At 39.0% G+C, this 24,792-nt stretch overlaps 1 protein-coding gene and 1 long non-coding RNA gene across 4 annotated transcripts in view; one reads left to right on the forward strand and one right to left on the reverse strand.

Annotated features, from left to right (window-relative positions):
• On the reverse strand, nt 1-11,388 carry LOC129650044 (uncharacterized). The gene is made up of 4 exons (XR_008713549.1): nt 11,252-11,388; nt 10,970-11,038; nt 10,114-10,220; nt 1-441 (listed from the first exon to the last, which is right to left on the reverse strand). It is a non-coding gene; the product is annotated as an uncharacterized LOC129650044 (long non-coding RNA).
• Nucleotides 11,276-24,792, forward strand: part of AK3 (adenylate kinase 3) — a 20,437-nt gene continuing 6,920 nt past the window's right edge. The window contains exons 1-3 of one of the 3 annotated variants that reach the window (XM_055578173.1): nt 11,276-11,399; nt 23,273-23,392; nt 24,366-24,538. In XM_055578173.1, coding sequence (XP_055434148.1) covers nt 23,332-23,392; nt 24,366-24,538 — 234 coding nt within the window. In that variant the 5' untranslated portion in view covers nt 11,276-11,399; nt 23,273-23,331. Of the gene's footprint in view, nt 11,400-11,652; nt 11,985-23,272; nt 23,393-24,365; nt 24,539-24,792 lie in introns of those variants that run through there. The other 2 variants (XM_055578174.1, XM_055578171.1) reach the window with 2 other exon arrangements.

Genomic DNA, 24,792 nt, shown 5'->3' on the forward strand with positions numbered 1-24,792 from the left:
ATTTGTGATTGAGACAATGTTGTATTTATAGATGATTTGGGAGAGAACTGAGATTGTAAGAAAACTGATGGTTTTGCTGTATAAACATAGTATTTCTTTCCATTTATTTAGATCTTCTATTATTTCTCTCTGAAATGAGTAGCTTTCAATATTGAGTTCTTAAAAATATATCAAGTTCTTGTATTCAATTTGTTAGATAACCCCAAATATTTTTTACATTATTACAAATGGCATCTTTAAAACTTTGTTTTGCAGTTGTCTGTTTCCAGTGTGAAGAGATACCCATGTTACTTTCTATCTGACTTTGAATCTAGAACTCATTAATTCTAGTTGCTTTTGAATAGATTCTTTAGGACTTTCTACATACATGCTCACTTATGAATAAGACAGTTTTCTTTCCAATCTTCTTTCCTTTACTGCGCAGTCTAGGCCTCCAGCACACTGTTAAAGAAATATCATGAGAATTGATATCTTTGTCTTGTCCCCCACATTTAGGGCAAATATTCAGCATTAACTATGATGTTAACTTAGGTTCTTTACAGATGGTTTTTTCCATCTATTCTTAGTTTTCTGAGCTTTTGGGTGTTGAATTCAAATGGGTGTTGAATTTTATAAAATGATTTTTTACACCTATTAAGATAATCATAAGCTTTTTTCTTAGAGAAGGCAATGGCACCCCACTCCAGTGCTCTTGCCTGGAAAATCCCATGGATGGAGGAACCTGGAAGGCTGCAGTCCATGGGATCGCTGAGGGTTAGGCACGACTGAGCGACTTCACTTTCACTTTTCACTTTCATGCCTTGGAGAAGGAAATGGCAACCCACTCCAGTGTTCTTGCCTGGAGAATCCCAGGGACGGGGCATCCTGGTGGGCTGCCGTCTATGGGGTCGCACAGAGTAGGACACAACTGAAGTGACTTAGCAGCAAGCTTTTTTCTTACTAATCTGTTAATATGGTGAATTGTATTGATTGATTTTTAAAATGGCTTTATTGAGATATATTTCACACATCATATAATTCCCTCATTTAAAGTGTACAATTCAGCGGTTTTTAGGAGAGTCCCAAATGTGTGCAATCATCCACTCCATAATATTTTCATACCTCAAAAAGAAGGTCTGTACCTTTTAGTCATTACCACCCTATCCTCCTTGTTCTCCACATTCCCTAGCCCCAAACAACCATTAATCTACTGTTTGTTTCTATAGATTTCCCTATTCTGGACTTACATATAAATAGAATTACATAATATGTGACTTCTTTCACTTAGCATAATGTTTTCAAGTTTCATCTATGTTATAGCATGTATTGGTACTTTACTCCTTTTTGTGGCCAAATAAAGTTTCCTTATATGAATATATTAATTTCATTTATCCATTCATCTATTGACAGACATATGAGTTGTTTTCACCTTTTGGCTTATTATGCACAATGCTGCTGTGAACATTCATGTACAAGTTTTTGCGTGGACATATGTTTTCCACTTTCTTGAGTGTATACCTAGGAGTGAAATTGGATTATATGATAACTCTACCTTTAGTTGTTTGAGAAACTGTCAGTCATAATTCCAAAGTGACTGTATCATTTTCCATTTCTATTAACAGTGAATGAAAACTCTAATTTTTCCATATTTTCACCCACACTTGTTATCTAACTTTTAAATTTTAATCTCCTCCTTTCTTTCCAATTTTTCTCCTTCCTTCTGTCCTTCTCTCATTTCCCTACTTCTCCTCCCTTGGACAAATTGGCAGAATATTATTAAAACTAACCAAGAAACCCATTCCTCTGGGCTTTTAACCCCTAAACGCCTCTTCACTTAAAATCATCATTGACCTCTACACCCACATTTCTACTGTATTTATCTTTGAATTTCAAATTCTAGTGGCCAAGCCTCCATTTGAATGCACTGCACTTTATCAGTATTTCTAAGGACCTCAGGGTTTGAGAAGACCCTTAAAAGTTCCCTGGTCTAACTCATTTTGTTCAATGAAGAAAGGGGGTAGAGGGAAGATTTAATGAAAAGAAGGTTGGAAAGAAAAGATGGGGGAAGCAGAGCAAGGGAAAGAGAAGCAGCACCCAGCATATGCCTGGCATTTTACATACGGGATCCTATTTAAATTTCACAGCCACCCCATGCTATCGCCCTCCCCCTATTTCATAAATGAGGCGACTGAAGCAGAGATGTTAATTATTTTGCTCAAGGTCAGTTTGTGAGAGTCAAATTTAGCTAAGGTGCAATACCAAATCCTGTGACCCAGCAAACTCTTGAATTTCAGGGAGGAGGATTACCCTCATGGATATATGACTGTCTTACCCCGGGTCCTGGGACAGAAATGTCCTGGATGGACACAACTGATGAGGCATTATTAGAGGAATAACAGTGTCTCCTCTCTGGACAGAAGTCAGTGCTCTGATAGGAGGAGTTTTGTCTCAAATTACAAACAATGCCTCAGGCTAGAACAAAATTGGTGAGGAAGTATGTTCTACAGCCATGGTTACGGTATTTGTCGCCTGGCAGGAATGCCAAAGCGAGATACGTGAGATGGTATGGAAAATTCCAAAGCAAAACTTCAGAACATGAGTTACCTCAGTAGCAAAGGAAACAACTCAGATTTCTACAAGCTATTCAAAGAGCAGCAGCAATTTATAAAAATAGACAGAACCAGGTCATTACACAACCAAGTTCATTTGTTTCATTTTGCTTTTAAGACTTGCTTTTGGAAACATTAAAAAAAATTAGACCTTGTTACATACTTAGCAAAGTCATTTGTATAAACCAAAGTACAAAGAGAGATTTGACATGCTTCCCTGTTCTTCTGTTCTATTCCTTCCTTTCCCTGGAGGTAATCAGTCTTCATTTGTTTAAATAAAACAAAAATTTTAATTTGTGTTTTATTTTATTTTTATTTTATCCTATTTTTCTAAAACAAAGATATATTCATATCCCTCCCAGTCCCGCCCCCCACCCTGTTAAATGGTTCTGCTTTGCCTCCTTGTCCATTTTTCACTAGCAATCATGCCATAGCTCTGTGGAATATTTCTCATGTTTTTACAGCTGTGTAGTATTCCAGTATGTGAGCAGATCCTTGTCTATTTGACCATTCTGATGGACACTGGGATTGTTTCCACTATTTTGCTAATACAAATAGTGTTCAGTGAACAACTCTATGTATACATCTTTTTGTATTAAAGTCAGGGTATCTTAAAAATATATGTATTTATGAGACTCTAAATAGGCTCCGAGAACCGAGAGCTTTTCTTTATTTATTTGACTTTGTCAGGCCTTAGCTGCAGCATGTAATCTTCATCGTGTCAATCGGGATCTTTTGACGCAGTGTATGGACTCTAGTTTTGGCATACAGGCTATGCCTGTTGTGGTGCTCAGGCTTAGCTGCTCCACGGCATGTGGGATCTTACTTCCCTGACCAGAATCAAACCCAAGTCCCCTGTACTACAAGGCAGATTCTTTATCACTGGGTTACCAGGGAAGTCCCCTGCCAGTGTATCTTTAGGTTAGATTCCTAGATGTGGAATTTTTGGATTGACAAGTGCACATACATGAAATTTTGCTAGAGACTGCCAAATTTCTCTTTCCATGGATTGTACCATTTTTTCATTCCCACTAGCAAAATATGAATGCCTGTTTCCTCACTACCTTGTCAACACATTACATTGCCAAACTTAGATTTTTGCTGATCTGATAGTTGAGAAATAGTATCCCACTATAGTTTTAATTTGCATTTCCTTTATCATAGGTATGATTAAACATCTTTTCATATGGCTCATTTAAGGGCTGTTAAATAGAACTTTTATTTTCATTTCTTTGTGTTTGTGTGTGTGTGTACTGTGTGTTTATATTACTTGCCTATTTTCCACAGAGTGGTTTTTCTTTTCTCTATTTGTTGAAATCCTTTCTGTAGTAGGGATATTTACAATGGCATGCAGAGCTGATGGGTGTTGCCCTATAAGTACAGATGGCTTAATTTTCAGGAATTTGGTTAGTCAAGTGACATCAAGTTGGTACAGCTGATGTCATCTTGGCAACTTAAAAATCTGCTATGGTGGAAGTATTTACGCCATGGGCAAATGCCACGAGTCAGGGCTCCTTCTAGCCCTCCCCTCCAGAACACACCACTGGACATTATTCCTTTGTCTATAAGTTGGAAATATTTTTCCTGGTTTGCAATTTTTATTTTTTATCTTGCTTATGATGTATTTTGCTACACTGTTGTTGTTTTGTACAGTCCAAATTTCAGTCTTTTTCTTTATTGCCTCCAGATTTTGTCAGTTAGAGTAACATGGAAACATACATCACCATATGTAAAGATAGATAGCCAATGGGAATTTGCTGTATAAATCAGGGAACTCAAACCAGGGCTCAGTAACAACCTAGAGAGGTGGGATTGGAAGGGAGGTGGGAAGGCTGTTCAAGTGGGAGGGGACATATGCCTGATTCATGTTGACACTGGTAGAAACCAACACAATACTATAAAGCAATTATCCTTCAATTAAAAATAAATGAAAAAAAAATGTCCCCAACTCCTTGATTATACAGAAATTCACCCATACTTTCTACTAGCATTAATATAGTTTTATTTCTTTAAAAAATTGTAAAATTTTGATCTGTTTGGAATTCATCCTGATGAAGAAAGAGATAGGTTTGTGTTTTTCCCACTGGCTATCTCTTCACCCTCACACTATTTATGAAGAAGATCTTTTTCTTTTTCTTTTTCTTTTAAGATTTTTTGGTATGTACCATAGTCTTTATTGAATTTGTTACAATGTTGTTTTTATGTTTTGGGGTTTTTTCTGGCCATGAGGCATCTGGGATCTTAGTTCCCTGCTGCTGCTGCTGCTGCTGCGTCGCTTCAGTCGTGTCTGACTCTGTGCGACCCCACAGACGGTAGCCCACCAAGCTCCGCCGTCCCTGGGATCCTCCAGGCAAGAACACTGGAGTGGGTTGCCATTTCCTTCTCCAATGCATGCAAGTGAAAAGTGAAAGTGAAGTTGCTCAGTCATGTCGACTCTTAGTGACCCCATGGACTGCAGCCTACCAGGCTCCTCCGTCCATGGGATTTTCCAGGCAAGAGTACTGGAGTGGGGTGCCATTGCCTTCTCCGAGTTATACACACACACACAGTGCACTGGGTCGTCCCAGTGCACTAGCCCCAAGCATCCAGTATCGTGCATCGAACCTGGACTGGCATCTCGTTTCATACATGATATTTTACATGTTTCAATGCCATTCTCCCAAATCTTCCCACCCTCTCCCTCTCCCACAGAGTCCATAAGACTGTTCTATACATCAGTGTCTCTTTTGCTGTCTCGTACACAGGGTTATTGTTACCATCTTTCTAAATTCCATATATATGCATTAGTATACTGTATTGGTGTTTTTCCTTCTGGCTTACTTCACTCTGTATAATAGGCTCCAGTTTCATCCACCTCATTAGAACTGATTCAAATGTATTCTTTTTAATGGCTGAGTAATACTCCATTGTGTATATGTACCACAGCTTTCTTATCCATTCATCTGCTGATGGACATCTAGGTTGCTTCCGTGTCCTGGCTATTATAAACAGTGCTGCAATGAACATTGGGGTACATGTGTCTCTTTCCCTTCTGGTTTTCTCAGTGTGTATGCCCAGCAGTGGGATTGCTAGATCATAAGGCAGTTCTATTTCCAGTTTTTTAAGGAATCTCCACACTGTTCTCCATAGTGGCTGTACTAGTTTGCAGTCCCACCAACAGTGTAAGAGGGTTCCCTTTTCTCCACACCCTCTCCAGCATTTATTATTTGTAGACTTTTGGATAGCAGCCATTCTGACTGGTGTGAAATGGTACCTCATAGTGGTTTTGATTTGCATTTCTCTGATAATGAGTGATGTTGAGCATCTTTTCATGTGTTTGTTAGCCATCTGTATGTCTTCTTTGGAGAAATGTCTATTTAGTTCTTTGGCCCATTTTTTGATTGGGTCATTTATTTTTCTGGAGTTGAGCTATAGGAGTTGCTTGTATATTTTTGAGATTAGTTGTTTGTCAGTTGCTTCATTTGCTATTATTCTCTCCCATTCTGAAGGCTGTCTTTTCACCTTGTTAATAGTTTCCTTTGATGTGCAGAAGCTTTTAAGGTTAATTAGGTCCCATTTGTTTATTTTTGCTTTTATTTCCAATATTCTGGGAGGTGGGTCATAGAGGATCCTGCTGTGATGTATGTCAGAGAGTGTTTTACCTATGAGTTTTATAGTTTCTGGTCTTACGTTGAGATCTTTAATCCATTTTGAGTTTATTTTTGTGTATGGTGTTAGAAAGTGTTCTAGTTTCATACTTTTACAAGTGGTTGACCAGATTTCCCAGCACCACTTGTTAAAGAGATTGTCTTTAATCCATTGTATATTCTTGCCTCCTTTGTCAAAGATAAGGTGTACATATGTGCGTGGATTTATCTCTGGGCTTTCTATTTTGTTCCATTGATCTATATTTCTGTCTTTGTGCCAGTACCATACTGTCTTGATAACTGTGGCTTTGTAGTAGAGCCTGAAGTCAGGTAGGTTGATTCCTCCAGTTCCATTCTTCTTTCTCAAGATTGCTTTGGCTATTCGAGGTTTTTTCTATTTCCATACAAATTGTGAAATTATTTGTTCTAGCTCTGTGAAGAATGCTGTTGGTAGCTTGATAGGGATTGCATTGAATCTATAGATTGCTTTGGGTAGTATACTCATTTTCACTACATTAATTCTTCCGATCCATGAACATGGTATATTTCTCCATCTATTAGTGTCCTCTTTGATTTCTTTCACCAGTGTTTTATAGTTTTCTATATATATAGGTCTTTAGTTTCTTTAGGTAGATATATTCCTAAGTATTTTATTCTTTCCGTTGCAATGGTGAATGGAATTGTTTCCTTAATTTCTCTTTCTGTTCTCTCATTATTAGTGTATAGGAATGCAAGGGATTTCTGGGTGTTGATTTAATATCCTGCAACTTTACTATAGTCATTGATTAGTTCTAGTAATTTTCTGGTGGAGTCTTTAGGGTTTTCTATGTAGAGGATCATGTCATCTGCAAATAGTGAGAGTTTTACTTCTTCTTTTCCAATTTGGATTCCTTTTATTTCTTTTTCTGCTCTGATTGCTGTGGCCAAAACTTCCAAAACTATGTTGAACAGTAATGGTGAAAGTGGGCACCCTTGTCTTGTTCCTGACTTTAGAGGAAATGCTTTCAATTTTTCACCATTGAGGATGTTTGCTGTGGGTTTGTCATATATAGCTTTTATTATGTTGAGGTATGTTCTGGAAGGCAAATTCTTAACCACTGGACCACCAGGGAAGTCCTGAAGATCTTTTTCTTCAAGATTTGAGATACCTCCTTTATTATATATTAAGCTTCCAGATGAATTTAGGTTTATTTTTGGATTTTTAATTCTGTTTTATTGATCTATGTATTCATGTTTCAATACCACCTTATTATACAGGTTTCATAATGTTTTAATAACTGGTAAGGTTCAACTCTCATTTTCTTCCTTTTCAGGGTTTTCTCATATATTCTTGCTTATTTATACTTTTGAATGAATGTTATAATAAAACTGTCTTAGCGCTGAGGCTCCCTCTTCTGTTGCTTTTGCAGTGTTAAAAATATTTCCTTGTATTTTCTGACTTCTGTTTCCTCTGTTCTCTTCTACTTTTGTCTAGATTTTCTCTTCCTTTTTCCTCTAACATCCTTGTTAGTTTGAATTCTATTCTCAGAAGTTCCCTCTCAGAGAAAGCATTTTCTATATTTCATCCAGCATTTTTTGAAATTATTAATTCAGTTGTTCATTAGCTATGGGACTTTGGGCAACACTATCCTTTGCTATTTTTACCGATGCATTGCAAATGAAAAATAATCTTTTTTTTTTTTACAGTTAGAAATAATTTCAGTTGGTTCTCAGTTCTATCAACAGACTCTGACTCATTTAATTTCTCCCTTTTTTAAAAAAAATAATTTTTACTGTAGTTTCTTTACAATATTGTGTTATTTTCTACTGTACAGCAAAGTGAATCAGCTATGTGTATAACTTTCACTTTTCACTTTCATGCATTGGAGAAGGAAATGGCGGCCCACTCCAGTGTTCTTGCCTGGAGAATCCCAGGGACGGTGGAGCCTGGTGAGCTGCTGTCTATGGGGTCGCACAGCGCTGGACGCGACTGAGGTGACTTAGCAGCAGCAGCAGCATACATATATATATCCCCTCTTTTTTGGATTTCCTTCCCATTTAGGTCACTACAGACCATTAAGTAGATCCCTGTGCTATACAGTAGGTTCTCATTAGTTATCTATTTTATACATAATATCAATAGTGTATACATGTCAATTCCAATCTCCCATTTCATCTCATTCCTCTCTTTCCCTCTTGGTATCCATACTGTTGTTCTCTGTATCTGTGTCTCTATTTCTGCTTTGTAAATAAGATTGTCTATACCAAATTTTTCAGATACCACATATATACCTTAATATATGCCTTAAAGGAGTATTTGTTTTTCTCTTTCTGATTTACTTCACTCTGTATGGAAGTCTCTAGGTCCACCCATGCTTCTACAAATGATTCAATTTTGTTCTTTTTTATGGCTGTCACTCCTTCTTGAAACACATTCCATCAACTTCCAAGATACCGCACACACCTGTTTTCTTCCTAATTAACTCGCTGTTCCCCTCCGGCTCCTTCACTGTTTCCTCTTCATCCCCTAAATGCTGGAGAACCCTAAAACTCAGATTTCAAACCTCTTCTCTCATCTAAACCCATCCCCTAACTGACTCTGTATTGGCTCATGGATTTAAATGTATCAACAACTCCCCAGTTTTATACCTCCAGCCTGGACCTCTATTATGCACCCAAAATTTGTACATCTAACTGCTACCTTATAAATTTCTGTAGATGTCCCAAAGGCATCTCCCAATTCACTTACCCAAAACAGCATTAATATTTTCCTCAAACCTGTTTCTCCTATAGTCTTTCCAATCTCAGTTAATGACAGTTCTATTTTTCTAGTAGCTCAGGGAGAAATTCTTCTTCCACTCTCTAATCCACCTATCCACAGGTTCAATCCTGTGGCTACAACTAGGAGCTCAGCTGGAATGGCTGAACCCACTCAGATTGCTGGGCTTATGTGGATAACCTTCACTCAAACTTCTTCAGATCTGGCCTCTTCAAGAATCCTAGAGGGCAAGCCCTGACATACAAGCACTTCTTAAATCTCTTTTTGACTTTCTTGGTGTCTTAATGTATTATTTGAGCTCAGTGTTTTTACTACTGGGGCAAGTTCAAGGGAGAAGAACCAACCCATACAAATGTATGTGCCCATGGACAAATGACTGTGCTAAGCCCAGATGCCAGGAGATTTCTCAGTTTGACAGTTACTTATTCATTCCTCATTCATAATCAACAAACTTTTGCAAAGCTGCAGTTAGTTGGCATTTTGTGGGTCCTGGTGATGTGAACACAACATTCAGCTTTCCCTCCCCACTGATAGGATAGTTCCTCAGCTATTTTGTTTGTTTTCTTTCTAAGCCAAATAACCCCAGGATTTCCTTTGAGGTCTCTTTTGCATCTAAACCCTCAAATGTTCCCAGCTTTGGAGATCAGGAGTCTCTATGCACCTAGTTCTCCAGTGTTCTGTAACTTGTACTTGTCCAAACTTTTTAATTTGTTAGTTCTGTTCTTAAGTTTTCTGATCCTTTTACTTGCATTCTTTATCTAATCCTTTCAATGGATTATTTTGATGTTTTTTTCTAACTACATGAGCTGAATATTTAATTATTTTTATTCTTGCTTTCTTAGTAAGAAATATGAATGAGCTACTAAATTTCTTTCCACGTACAGAGCTGTCTACATATTGAATTCCCCCACCCATTCTCCCAGCTCAGATTCACTAGGGAGCAAGCTTTCTCTTACCATCTCTCTCTGATATAATTTCTATCTTTTAAATTGAAAGCAGTTTGGGGCCACTCATTTGGCCAACTTCTGTGAAGGATGGCACTGTTTATTTTCACAAAACCTTCTCTCTGCCTTAGCACAGTGACCTTCTACAAAAATTGTTAACAATAATCGATGACTCTAATGTAATACTGAACACTTACCCTGTGGCTGGCATTGTACTTTATACCCATAATTTGAGCAACTCCAAACTAATCTTCCATGCCCATTTTACAGAGGAAATAGGTCTTTTTGTCTTGTGTTTCTATTCCTGGAACATGAAAAACATGCCATTTTAGAGCCTTTTCTCCTTGACTTTGTCCCTCTCCCTCCACCTTCCCATTCAGTACTCAGAGCAAACAAATGCCATTTCTTCAAAGCTTGACTGACCACTAGATATAAAACAGCCTTCCTCCACGCATTCTACTTTATTTTGTTCAGGTTTGTGTTTTAGTTGCTCAGTCCTGTCTGACTCTGTGCGACCCTATGGACTGTAGCCCGCCAGGCTCCTATGTCCATGGGATTTCCCAGGCAAGAATACTGGAGTGGGTTGCCATTTCCTTCTCCAGGGGAATCTTTCCCACCTGGGGATAGAACCCAGGTCTCCCGCATTGCAGGAAGATTCTATACCACCTGAGCCACCTGGGAAGCCCCCTATTTTGTTCATAGTACTTATCTTAAATTACCTTGCACATTCATCTGCCTCCACTAGACTTTCAACTGCAGGAGTGGAAATTTAACTAAGTATTTATAGAATCAGTGAGTGAGACAATATGCTTGGGCGGGCCGAAGGCAAACAATAGAACCTGAGGAGTCAGTATTTTTAGGCTCTGCCGAGTAAAAGCAACAGTTACTTTTGAATCTGAAAGTGTGATCCTGGGAATTAAGAGACAGCCCTCCACAGACTTGTGACTTAGAACCCTGTGCTCAATTTCGACTGGGATTCCTCTTCTGTGAAATGAGGAGGAGAGCCCTTTGGGTTCACTGCCACCCACTGTGACTCTACTCAGATAAACGTACCTCAAAAACCGCCGTTAGAAAGCTAATGAGGAGGAAGAGTCTCAGCAGCAGAGAAGGGAGTGGAAGGGACTGCGGGTTTAGGAGGAGGGAGGGGGAACCTCTGTTAACCCTGGGGACCGAGGGGCAAGAGTGAGGGGGCAGCAAGTGGGGGACGCGCAGAGGAGCGCGCCGGGGTCTGGGGAAGCGAGAGCTAGCGCGGTCAATCCTCCGGGACTGAGCAAGATAGGTCCTGGAGTGCATGAGCGGTGAAGGGTGAAGGAGGGTTGGGGGGAAGGGTGATACCCTGTAGTCCAGAGGCGCAAGCGGCGGTCAGAGGTCAGTAGGGGGCGCGGCAGGAGTGGCCAAGTGTCAAGGAACCGGGCGAGGTCTCTCCTGCTGGGACTGGGCAGGACAGGGCGGGGCCCTGACAGGTGTGAGGTGCGGGCCTGAGGCAAGTGGCGGACATTCGGGGGTCACCGAGGAGGGCCCCCGGAGGCGGAGAAAAACAAAGGCTATACGGAGGGGAGCGGGCGGATGGGGACGAGGCGCGGAGGGCCGCAGGTCGCGCGGGGAAGTCGTCGCGCTCTCAGGGGTCGCCGCGGGAGCGCCGAGGGGGCGCGGCTTGCGCCGAGGGGGAGGGGAGGGGTGGGGCCAGGAGCCGGGGTGCGCGGGTCGCGGGGGGCGGGCGCTGCAGCGGCGGGGCGCGGGCGCGGTTGCCCAGTGGCTGTCTCCTCACTTCCGGGAACGCCTGGGCGACAAGGCCGCCCCCTGCTCACCGCGCAGCCAGCCGGCCGGCCCGGGCGGCGAAGTGAGTGAGCGCGCAGTTAAGAGCCGAGTCAGGCCGAAGCTCCACTGTCCGCGCGGGCCCAGCCTCTTTCTGCAGCTATGGGGGCGTCTGCGCGGCTACTGCGCGCAGCGATCATGGGGGCGCCGGGCTCTGGCAAGGGCACCGTGTCCTCGCGCATCACCAAACACTTCGAGCTGAAGCACCTCTCCAGCGGGGACCTGCTCAGAGATAATATGCTTCGGGGCACAGGTTGGGAGCCCGGACGTGAGGGGTGGCCGCGTGCTGTCACCGGGTGGGGCTCTGTGGGCGGAGGGGCCGGGGCGCGGGCGCAACCTCTCCCAATTGCCGCCCAGTGAGGAGTCCTTGGGACTGCTGAGCGACTGCTCCCCGAAACCTCTGACGTCAATGCACAGCTTCAGGAGGGTTACTGAGGGAAGGCACTAGAAAGTTAGGACACGTTCGAAGTTCAAAGATGAGAGGAAACCACATGGCTTTGAGAAGTTTGTCCAGCCCCAGTCGGAGCTGCTCCTAAGGGGCCACCGAGCTGTGTATGGCTTATTCTCCTTGTGCCTTTGCGCTTGGAGAACTCTTAGCTCTTTCTCTTTTTACTTTTTGTTTGTTAAATGCTATGGAACTTTCTGGTTCTGACCTTTCCCCCATACTCTGATGACCGAGTATTACTTATCCTCATTGCTGTCGCAAAATTGGCTTAAATCTTTAGACACGAAAGCTATTCTTGTGCCTTGTTATCTGAAAGATTGTTTTGTTTCTCCTTCCAAATAAATTCTTATAACTCAGCACAAAATCGAGTCAACAAACTGTACACTGTACAGTGGGTGGACTTTATCTTATGTAAATTCTATCTTAAAGCTGTTTTCAAAAAGTCAACAGCAAAGTGAGTTTTTTTTTTTTCTCTCAAAAGCGTTGACCTTTATTTTCCAAAACAAAGTCATTTTGACTCTCCTTTTAGAAAGTAGAACTAATCCCTTACACAAGTTCAAAAAGAATTGGAAACAATTTTGGATGGAAGTACATAATATTAAAAGGAAAGTCCTCTCATTCCCTACCTCAGTCTCATTCTTCAGAGGGGAGCAGTGTCATGTGTTTTAGGAATCTGTATTTATGTTCAAGCATATATATCTGTATCCTTTGTTTTATGCAATATATAATCCTACTAAAATGTGTTCTGCACCAGTGTGTGTTCACCTTATATCTGGGATATCTTTCCATCTGAAAACACAGAAATCCGTTTCATTATTTAATGTTTGTGTAAGTGCCTATTTTCTGGATCTGCTATGATTTGTTTAATCCCCTACTGATGGGTCATGTAGGTTATTTTCGGGTGAGTTTCCCTTTGTTTTAAAACACTTGACATTTAAATGAAAAGAAGAATCACTCCACTGTTTTTTGTTTCTTGGAGTTCTGTGGTTCATCACCTAATCTGGTGAACTACTAGCTTTATTTGTCTCTTCTAACATTGATCTTCAAAAAAAAAAATCATAAAGTATTTTGTAGTTAATTAAGCTTCAGAAGGTTAAACTGTTTGGCTCACTTGCTAAGTGTTCTTGATGCTATGTATTGATGTCGTTAGGTAACACTGTATAGTCCCCAGTTCTGCAACCCGTTGGGGTAAGATTATCCAAACTGGAGGGGAGTAAGGGATCCGAAAGTGAATCTCTGAAAAATAACTCAGTAGTGAGGCATAATTGCGTGGTTAGGGACCACCTTCAGTGGAGTTAAAGATATGTTAACTTGTGAAAACAGAAAACTTAAAAAAATTAAAGAAAATTAACTGAACTTTTAAAATTAAGAAACAAATCTCTTTGTTTATCTATAACATCCTTTGACAAGCCTCATCATCCTCTTTCTGACTCCACAACGTGAAAAGAGAGACTAGAGGGAGGCAAGAGAGGATCTCTGGGAAAGATGTTCAGTCTGCCTCAGATACCTGCTCTTTCTGGAGTCTCTACAGGCAGTTCTTTAACAAAAAAAGCAGAAGATGGAGTTGAAGGAGGTGTCATGAGATTGTTATTACAGATGGTCTGTATCTCAGGTCTAAGAATACATCCTCAATAAATATTTGTGAACAGATTGGATATTTCACACAGGGTCAGCAACAAAGGAGAGGTATAATCTTTTATATAAAAAATACTGTTTAATGTTTTTTTGATGCTAAGAAAAACATATTTATTATAAAGCAAGAAAAACATGAGAGTATAAAGAAAATTAAAGTCCTTTATAATTCTACCATCCAGACACAACTATAATTAACTCTTTGGTGCTTTTTCTTCTATTCTGTTTTTTCTCTTTTTTTCTCTATTGTATTTACATGTGTTTGAAAAATTGTTATAGTCTAAATGATTGCTTGGATATCTTCTTTTACACTTATTGTGATTATGTTCACACATCACTAAGTAGTATTTAAAATGATATTTAATTTCATCAAGATTGCACAATTATTAATTGAAACGTTTTCCTATTATTATACCCTTATGTGGTTAACCATTCTTTGCTGTAATTAATATTGTTATGGTTATACTGGTACATGAATATTTGGCAGCACCTCCACTTCCTTCCTTCAAATAAATTCCATACTGTGGAATTTCTATAAATACTGTATCATCAATACTGCTAAGGAAGGATGGTGCCAATTTACCTTCCAACCACCATTTCACAATGATTAATCCATGTCTGTATTTTATAGCTAAAGTTTAAAGTCATCCCAGCAGATGTGATAAAGATCCTGGAAATAAAAGGCAGCCTGTTGACAGAAGCAAACCTTGAGTAACTGTAGACACCACTGAACCCTGCAGTCAGAAAACTTCAGCGTCTGCCCCTTTGTCTTCAGTCCAGCCTTCTCATTTAGAGATGAGGAAACAGAGTTCATGAGAGGTTAAAGACCTTGCTCAATAATAAAAAGCAGTCACTGGGAAACAAGTGTGAACACCCAGGTCTCTTGTATGCCAATTAAATTACTCTTTCCATTATGCAGTATTTCCCAAATTGAGATTCATGAGATAATTTTAGGTAGACAAAAAATTTTCTCTAAAATAAAAATAAAATTCAAGTTAATAAAATCAATAAAAAATTTTATTTCAACTTTTATTTGAAAAAATGATAACTTGGAGAAGGAAATGGCAACCCACTCCAGTATACTTGCCTGGAGAATCCCAGGGACAGGGGAGCCTGGTGGGCTGCCATCCATGGGTTTGCACAGAGTTGAACACAGCTAAAGCAATTTAACAGCAGCAGCAGCAGCAGCAATCAGTAATGTGATGTCTCTGCTTTTTAATACGCTGTCTGATTGTCATAGCTTTTCTTCCAAGGAGCAAGTGTATTTTAACTTTGTGGCTGCAGTCACCATCTACAGTGATTGATTTTGGAGCCCAAGAAAATAAAATATGTCTCTATTTCCAAAAAAAAAAAAAGAAAAAATGAGAACTAGCACACCAACCCTTTAATTTCTTGAACAACATAGCTTATTAAATTAAAAGAGTCTTTTTATGGCCAGAGACAAAAGAGTCTTTTAAAAAAATCTCTTTTCCCATTTTTTTTAAAGTTATTTTTAATTGGAGGATAATTGTTTTACAGTGTTGTGTTGGCTTCTTCCAAAAAACAATCTGAATCAGCCATAACGATACATATGTCCCCTCCCTCTTGAAACTCCCTCCCACCCCCCACTCCATCTCATCCCTCCAGACTGTCACACAGTACTATGTTGAGCACCCTGTGGTGGTGGTTTAGTTGTTAAGTTGTGTTTGACTCTTGTGACCTCATGGACTGTAGCCCGCCAGGCTCCTCTCTGTCCATGGGATTCTCCAGGCAAAAATACTGGAGTGGGTTGCCATTTCCTTCTTGGGAAGTGGATCTTCCTGACCCAGTAATCAAACACGGGTCTCCTGCATTGCAGGCGGATTCTTTACCAGCTGAGCTACAAGAGCCTGTATAATATAGCAAATTTCCACTGGCTATCTGTTTTACATATGGTAATGTATATGTTTCAACACTACTATCTCAATTTGTCCTACCATCTTCTTCCCACTGTGTCCAAATTCTCTATGGTTGTGTCTCTATTCCTGCCCTTCAAGTAGGTTCAAAAGTACTATTTTTCTAGATTCCATATATATGTGTGTGTTAATGTATGATATTTGTTTTTCTTTTTCTGACTTAACATCATTCTGTGTAACAGGCTCTAGGTTCATTCACCTCACTAGAACTGACTCAAATGTATTCCTTTTTATGGCTAAGTAATATTCCATTGTTTATATGCCCCACATCTTCTTTATCCATTCATCTGTCAGTGGACATGTAGGTTGCTTTCATGTCCCAGCCATTGTAAATAGTGCTGCAGTGAACATTTGGGTACATATGTCTTTTTGATTTATGGTGTTCTTAGGGTATTAGCTCAGTCGTGTCCAACTCTTTGCAACTCTGTGGACTGTAGCCTACCAGGCCTCTCCCTCCATGGGATTCTCCAGGCAAGAATATTGGCGTGGGTTGCCATTTTCTTCTCCAGGGGATCTTCCCAACCCAGAGTTTGAAGCCGGTCTCCCGTATTGCAGGCAGATGCTTTAACCTCTGAGCCACCAGGGAAGCCCAGGGTATATTCTCAGTAGTGGGATTCCTGGGTCATATGGCAGTTTTATTCCTAAAAAAACAGTCATTTTAAAGAAATTACATAGTAAATGATAGATCTACTATGGCAGAAATTGTACGGTTGCCATGTGATTGTCCAAAGTTTGAGAAACTGCACTGCAGCTTGGTGCTTCTCAAAAACATAATCCTGGACTAAATGAACCCCTTTTGAATGTCATTTGTTCTCATTTGTAAATTGGGAAAACTGAACTCAGTAGCTAATCCTCAAAGCATTTGTCAGCTCCCAAGTTTCTGTATATCTAACAAAACTTCTAGTTTGTACACCCAGACAGCATAGATGTGCCTCATCAGAATGGTATTGACGGTAGAGCAAATTATTTTTGTAATGGCAAAATTTTTTATTTGTAATAGGCAATACATTTACTTGGTTTTGAACTCTAAAAAATATAAAAGGACATTTAGTGAAAAGATTCTTCCAGAGCTATTTCATGCATATGCAATCCATTATTTATCTCTTCCTTTTTTTTTCTTTTTTACACAAATCACAATAAACTGTACATGCAGTTTTCTACCTTTAACAATATTGCTTTCCATGAGGATTGCTCCATTTCTTTTTTTCTAACAAAGTAAGGTAGGCCTTTTTAAAATTCCATGGCTGGAATCCAGGATAATCCAGGCAGCTCCTCTCTTCATCTATCCAGTCATTCGTCTATGGGTTTATCAAGCTGGGTACTGGCAACAACAGAGACAAATATATTTCACTGGAGGTGCTCAAGTCAGAACATGGGCAGGCAGGTGGCCATTAGTCTGCTTGGGCTGCCATATAGAATAGCACAGACCAGGTAGCTTAAACAATAGAAGTTTATTTTCTCATAGTTCTGGAAGCCAGAAGTTCAAGATCAAAGTGCCAGCAGGGTTGGTTTTCTGGTGTGGCCTCTCTTGTGGGCATACACATGGCCTCCTCACTGGCTTTCCTCTGTTGTGTACATTCTTGATGTCTCTTCCTCTTCGTGTAAGGACACCAGTCATACTGGATTAAAGTCCCCCTTTATGACCTCATTTAGCCTTGATTACCTACTTAAAGGCTCCATTTCTAAATACAGCCACATTGGGGGGCAGGGCTTCAACATACAGATTTTAAGGGGCACACTTCTGTTCATACCAACATATGAACAGGTAATTTCAACAGTGTGATAAGTGCTCCAACAGAGATAAGTCTGTGACATTAGGGAAGTCCAGAGCAGGAACTTCTGATTGCCTCAGAGGTTAAGGGACCTCTTAACCTTTTAAGATGTGTCTTGAAAGAGGAGCAAGAGCTTATCAGGTAACAGAGAGGAGAAAGAGACTTGTGCAAAGGCTCAGGGGACATTAAGTATGTGCAACTCCTTATCGGGGCCATGGTTTGAGGGTTGTGTGGGGATGGTGGGGAGGTAAGTAGAGGAGAGAGATGAGGCCAGACCTACTTGGGCCTTGAGTTGAGATTCTGTCCTGAAGCAGGGAGAAATATAGACCTGGAATGGGAGTTTCTTATAAGTGCTTCACTGAAGAGGTTTCAGCTTGAGTGATGGTTGGAGGGAGAACAACTGTCAAGGGATGTTTTGATTTTCAGCATTATTCTTGTGAGGTATCCCATGCATGAAAGTATTATGATTTCTATGATGGTTAGAAGAATAAAATGAACACCAAAATGTGGAATATCCATGCAAAATTCTATTATTTAGCCATAAAAAGAAGTACTGATACTTGCATGGATATTACCCATGGATATTGCCCACCATCAGGCAGAGAACCAGTACCTTTAGGGTCACCACATGTGCCAACCCATCACATCTTCCCACCCTGCCAGAGGTAACCACTAGGTTGATTCAGAGTCTTTATTATTTGAGAAAGTCATTTTTTCTAAACTCTTGATTGGGTGTAAAGCCATCATTTGATGCATTTCCTCTTGTAGTTTTGTTTTGTTCCAACATGTTTTTAAAGTAAAGATGTATATACATCATAAAAAAGCTAAACGCAGTTTTGTCAGAAACTAGATTAATTCTCTAGCTCCTCTTGGCATATGTAAAAGAGAACTGTATTTACAGTTGGTCAGGCCCTCTTTTGTACTTCATAAATGCTCAAACATAAGTTGTTTCTAGATCATTCAGATATGAGGTGTGGTTGGCTTGAGGAGTGTTATAAGAATGACCAGATGTTAAAAGGAGACATAGAATTAACAATTTTTTTTTGTATAATACAAATATCATCTCTCAGATTAATGTTTCTGTGTTTTAGAATTTTTCATTATTAAAAATCAAAAGCTGGTTTTAACCCTTCCTATTTTCATATAACCTTCCTTTTCTATTTTTGTATACAACTTTATAGAAAATTAGCTTGTTTTAAATGATTTACTTTTTTTTTTTTTTTTTCAATAATCAATAAGTAAAAGCATTTTTACTTGTCAAAACATCAATGGATAATATATATCCTTTTTAGGATTCTCTTTATACTTTCTAAAAATCTTATAATTTCAGTATCAAACACTAAATACAACATTCCAGAACACAAACATTTTTATATAATATTTTTTACATTTTTAAATAATCTTTTATATTTAGGGGGTAAGTCATTAGCAAATCCTGATCCCACTGATTATTGTTGAAATCAACATGGTTTAGAATTCTCAGTGGCCAATATATAATCTGTCCCAATGGGTTATGGATTAAAAATAATTTGTACATTCTTATTTTTTGCAAGAGTGGCTAAAGAAAAAACATACCATCATCTATGAAAAATACTCGTTTTTAGCTCGAGTTTCTCTATTGCTAATTAGTGCATTAAAAGCAGACAAATCAGAATGCCACTGAGAAGGCAATAGCCACTCTTGCAATAAATGATTTACTTTTAAACTACCTTTTGGGTTTTGTAGGTGTGGAAGCTCACATATTTGTTAATTTTTGGAATAAAAAAAGAAATAGTCTTTTTAATGAGTCTATTTAGATACAGCATTAAATTATAGGCAATCAAGGGAATAAAAATTTACTGACTGTCCAAAGAATATGCTGGACAAGAGTCCTTGCATAATTTTAACATGGGATGAAAACCTGAAATGTAATAAACAAACTGCTTACATTTTGATATAGAGAGTTGAATCATTTTTATTCTTCTTTTAAATGAAAGCATTATAGACTTCAGATTTTAAAAACTATTTTAAGTGTTTAGTGTTATAGAAAGTTGTTAGTAATAGTGAAAAAGATTGTTAGACTATGCATGGAACTATCTGTTCACAAAACAAAGTGTCTGTAAGTTTTAATGTTAACAGTTTTGATGATAATTATCTTAGTACTGCTGAGTTATATAGGTTATATGAGTGGCTTTTTTTCCCTCTTCTTTTGCTTACCAGGTATTTTTTGTCTTTACTTTCTTTTTTAAAAAAAATCTTTTTAAAGATATAATTCACATACCATAAAATTAACTCTTAAGTTATGAATCAGTATTTTTTTTTAATTTATTTTTTTTTGAAGGATAATTGCTTTACAGAATTTTGTTGTTTTCTGTCAAACCTCAGCATGAATCAGCCATAGGTATACATATGTCCCCTCCCTTTTGAACCTCCCTCCCATCTTCCTCCCCATCCCACCTCTCTAGGTTGATACAGAGCCCCTGTTTGAGTTTCCTGAGCCATACAGCAAATTCCCATTAGCTATCTATTTTACATATGGTAATGTAAGTTTCCACGTTACTCTTTCCATACATCTCACCCTCTCCTCCCCTCTCCCCATGTCTGTAAGTCTGTTCTCTCTGTCTCTTTCTCCATTGCTGCCCTATAAATAAGTTCTTCAGTACCATTCTTCTAGATTCCATATATATGTGTTAGAATACAATATTTATCTTTCTCTTTCTGACTCACCTCACTCTGTATAATAGGTTCTAGGTTCATCCACCTCATCAGAACTGACTCAATGCATTCCTTTTTATGGCTGAGTAATATTCCATTGTGTATATGTACCACAACTTCTTTATCCAATCATCTGTCGATGGACATCTAGATTGCTTCCATGTTCTAGCTATTGTAAATAGTGCTGCAATCAACAATGGGATATATGTGTCTTTTTCAATTTTGGTTTCCTCAGGGTATATGCCTAGGAGTGGGATTACTGGGTCATACGGTGGTTTTATTCCTAGTTTTTTAAGGAATCTCCATACTGTCTTCCATAGTGGTTGTATCAATTTACATTCCCACCAACAGTGCAAGAGCATTCCCTTTTCTCCACACCCTCTCCAGCATTTATTGTTTGTAGACTTTTTGATGATGGCCATTCTGACCGGTGTGAGGTAATATCTCATTGTAGTTTTGATTTGCATTTCTCTGATAATGAGCAATGTTGAGCATCTTTTCATGTGTTTGTTAGCCATCTGTATTCTATGGAGAAATGTCTGTTTAGGTCTTTTTTCCACCTTTTGACTGGGTTGTTTATTTTTCTGGCATTGAGTTGTATGAGCTGCTTGTATATTTTGGAAATTAATCCTTAGTTGTAGTAATTTGCTATTATTTTCTCCCATTCTGAGGGTTGTCTTTTCACATTACTTACAGTTTCCTTTGCTGTGCAAAAGCTTTTAAGTTTAATCAGGTCCCACTTGTTTACTTTTGTTTTTATTTCTGTTTTTCTAGGAGGTGAGTCATACAGGATCTTGCTTGATTTATGTGATTGAATGTTCTGCCTATGTTTTTCTCTAAGAGTTTTATAGTTTCTGGTCTTACATTTAGGTCTTTAATCCATTTTCAGTTTATCTTTGTGTATGGTGCTAGGAAGTGTTCTAATTTCATTCTTTTACATGTGGCTGTCCAGTTTTTCCAGCACCATTTATTGAAGAGGCTGTCTTTGCTGCATTCTTGCCTCATTTGTCAAAAATAAAGTACCCATAGGTGCATGGGTTTATTTCTGGGCTTTCTATCTTGTTCCATTGGTCTATATTTCTGAATCAGTGTTGTTTTTTTTTTTTTTAATTACATTCAGAATTGTGCAACCATCACCACAGTCAATTTTAAAACATTTTTTATCACCCCCTAAAAGCCACCCTGTTCCCATTAGCAGTCACTTTCCATTTTCCCCCAATATTGCCAGCCCTGGACAACCACTGATTTTTCTTCTCTCTCTCTAGACTTGCCTACTCTGAACATTTAATATAAATGGAGTGATGTAAGATGTACTCTTTTGTGTGTGGCTTCTTCCACTTAGCATGTTTTAACATTTCATATACTGTGTGACATGTATCAGTACTTCTTTTTATGGCTAAATAATAGAATTTTGTATGGATATTCCACATTTTATTTACCCACTTGTCACTTGATGAACATTTGGGTTGTTTCCAATTTTTGGCTATTGTGAATAATGTTGCTATGGACATTCATATATAAGTTTTTCTGTGAGCTAATGTTTTTATTTCTTTTGAGAAAATATACCTAAGAGTTGAATTGCTGTGTCATATGGTAACTCTGTTTAAACTCTTGAAAAACTGCCAGACTGTTTTCTAAATTGCCTACATCAGTGTTAGGGACTCAGCCCTGGAGAACTGTGGTTTTCCTCAGTACTCTTGGTGAGTTTGAGCTTTATGTCCCCCAGCGCGGTGGTCAAAAGCCTGACAACAGAGATGTTGCACACCAGCAATATATGAGGGTTTCAATTTCTCAACATTCTTGGCAACACTTGTGTTAGATCTTTTTGATTACGGCCATCCTGGTGAATGTGAAGTGATGTTTCATTGTGGTGCACACATATTGTTTGTGGACCTTTCCAGTAGGGTGTTTTAGTGAGTCCAGGGTGCTCTCAGGCCCAGTTCCAGATGTTGTTTGTAAATCCAAGCAGTGCACCTGTCAAATGGCAGCCAATTTCCGTAGTTAATGTGCTTATTTAGAAATCTGAAGTTTCATGAATTTGACAATTTAGGGTCTTTTCTGAAGTCAGTATGTCAGTTCATACTAAGAATTATGAAAACAGTCATAAGCATTGACTCTTTAATCTCTGATTCCTGAGAATTTATCCATCAGAAATAACTCAGAACCCCACCTCCCCCCAAAAAAAAGAAAAAGGAAAAGGAATGTTAAGATCTTTAAAAGCAGAAGTGGTAGGGAAAAATCAAGACTAATTAAAAAATTTAGATGTCCAACAGTATATACTGCCATGATAGAGTGTATTTTTATCAAATATAGACATATTTTCCAAAGATGACTGAATGACTATATAAAATCACTGAAAAGTATCTACAAAAGGATGGTTAAGTGAACAAACACAAAATTGTAAGTGCACAGATTATTACAGTGACATTACAAATTCTATATGGGCGTAAATAATTTGCTAACAGATGATGAGAAAATTAAAATACCATTGCACAAGAATAACATATAATTGTAGGTAGTATTTTAAAGTGTTCATAAATGCTTTTCAGTGTATTTTATTTATAAAAATGTAACAATCACAGTGTTGATCTAGTCAAAAACTGAATTTTGACAACAGCATCTACTTTAGAGGATTAGAAAAATGTCTACAGTAACAAGATCTCAGGTACTTAAGCTGAGCCACTTAAAAATAATGACTATTTCAATTTCTTATTAAAAAGAAAATAATTTTAGTGTATATATTTTTCTGATAGAAAATTTATAAAAATTACAGAAAAGTACAAATATGTTAAATCACATAATTCATCACAGAGATGACTACTGCTAACATATTGCTTTATATCTTTTCATTATTTTTACATTTATCTATTTTTATATGATGGAAATTTTGAAATAGGCATTGATTATTTTACAATCTCTTTTTATCACAAAAGTTGATGATGCACATTTTCAAATGAGTGTGTTATCCATGGGGTTTCTTTAGGCAGCCAGTTTCCTAGAGGCTTAGAATGGGATAGAATAAAAGCACTTGCTGACTTGCCTTTTTTTCCTGCCTCTAATGTAGAAATTGGTGTTTTAGCCAAGACTTTCATTGACCAAGGGAAGCTCATCCCAGACGATGTCATGACTCGGTTGGTCCTTCATGAGCTGAAAAATCTCACCCAATATAACTGGCTGTTGGATGGTAGGTGGAGCATTGAGAATATTTCAGCTGCCCTAAAGGATGCATGCAGACTGGAGAGTGAGCATTGCATGTGCTACAGAAACAGATGGTGGGCGGGAGGACTGTGTGTGCCGCTACTCCTGACCCTGGGGACTCGGGGGCCAGTCTTCTCTCTGTCCTACTTCTTTTTTTAAATGCAAAGAGGGAAGTGCACTGCATTATTTCTAAGCTCCTTCAGATATGACTTTTGTTCCTGCTCCCCTTTTTGAGAATATTTAGGATGAGGGAGGATCCCAGAAGGAAGAAGGAAGGACAGAGGGTAACTTACAGTAAGATGTAAACTCTCCCCAGCCAGGGGTGCCGTGGGGTCCTTGAGGATAGGTTGATTTTTAGTTTTTAGAGGGAGGTCTTTATTACAAGGAATTTGCTCATGCAGTTATGAGGCAGACAAGTCTCAAGATACTCAATGTGGGTTAGGAAGCTGGGGACCCAGGAGAGCTGGTAGTGTGATGGTGTAGTTCGAGTCTGAAGGCTGGTGAAACCTAGGAAGACCCGATGTTTGAGTTTGAGTCTAAAAGCAGGAAAAAGCCATATCCCACTCCAAGGCAGTCAGGTAGGAGGAATTCCCCCTTATCTTCTGGAGAGGGCCAGCGCTTTGTTCTGTCCAAGCCCTCAGTGGATTAGATGGGGCCCACCCACATTAGGGATAATAGTCTGCTTTACTCGGTCAACTGATTAAAATGTAAATCTCCCCCACCCCCACAAAGACACCCTCAAAGACATATCCAAAATATTGTTTGACCAAATATTTGAGCAACCTGTGGTCTGGACAAGGTAACATATAAAATATTAACAATCAGGGTTGCCCTATAAGCGTCATCAGCCTTCCTGGTGTTACTGCTTTTGTTCAAGTTGGTCAACATTAATTTTCTTCCTTCTCCCCTCTCCCCTCGGTCCTTCCTTTCTTTGTTCATTTTTAACTTAATTTGTAAAGGCTTTCCAAGGACACTTCCGCAGGCAGAAGCCCTGGATAGAGCCTATCAGATAGACACAGTGATTAACCTGAACGTGCCCTTTGAGGTCATCAAGCAGCGCCTTACTGCTCGCTGGATCCATCCAGGCAGCGGCCGTGTCTACAACATCGAGTTCAACCCTCCCAAAACCATGGTGAGTAGTTGGGGTAGAACTGACTCTGCCTTCTGCGTAGCCAGCTTTCTCCAGATGACAGATGACTTCTGTCATCTGGAGACAGTTGCCCTCAGTTGGCCCTCAAAGATTACGTTGATACTCCTGGATGACCAGAACTCCAGAAGGCATGTTCTCAGATTACTTTTGTACTCTGCTGGTTTAGTCCAGTCAAGTTGGTGGTAAAGACATCCCCAGAGGCAACAGGGGTTTGTTGTTCCTTCAAAAGCATGTGT

This window comes from Bubalus kerabau, chromosome 4 (genome assembly GCF_029407905.1).
Source record: "Bubalus kerabau isolate K-KA32 ecotype Philippines breed swamp buffalo chromosome 4, PCC_UOA_SB_1v2, whole genome shotgun sequence".
Taxonomy (NCBI): domain Eukaryota; kingdom Metazoa; phylum Chordata; class Mammalia; order Artiodactyla; family Bovidae; genus Bubalus; species Bubalus kerabau.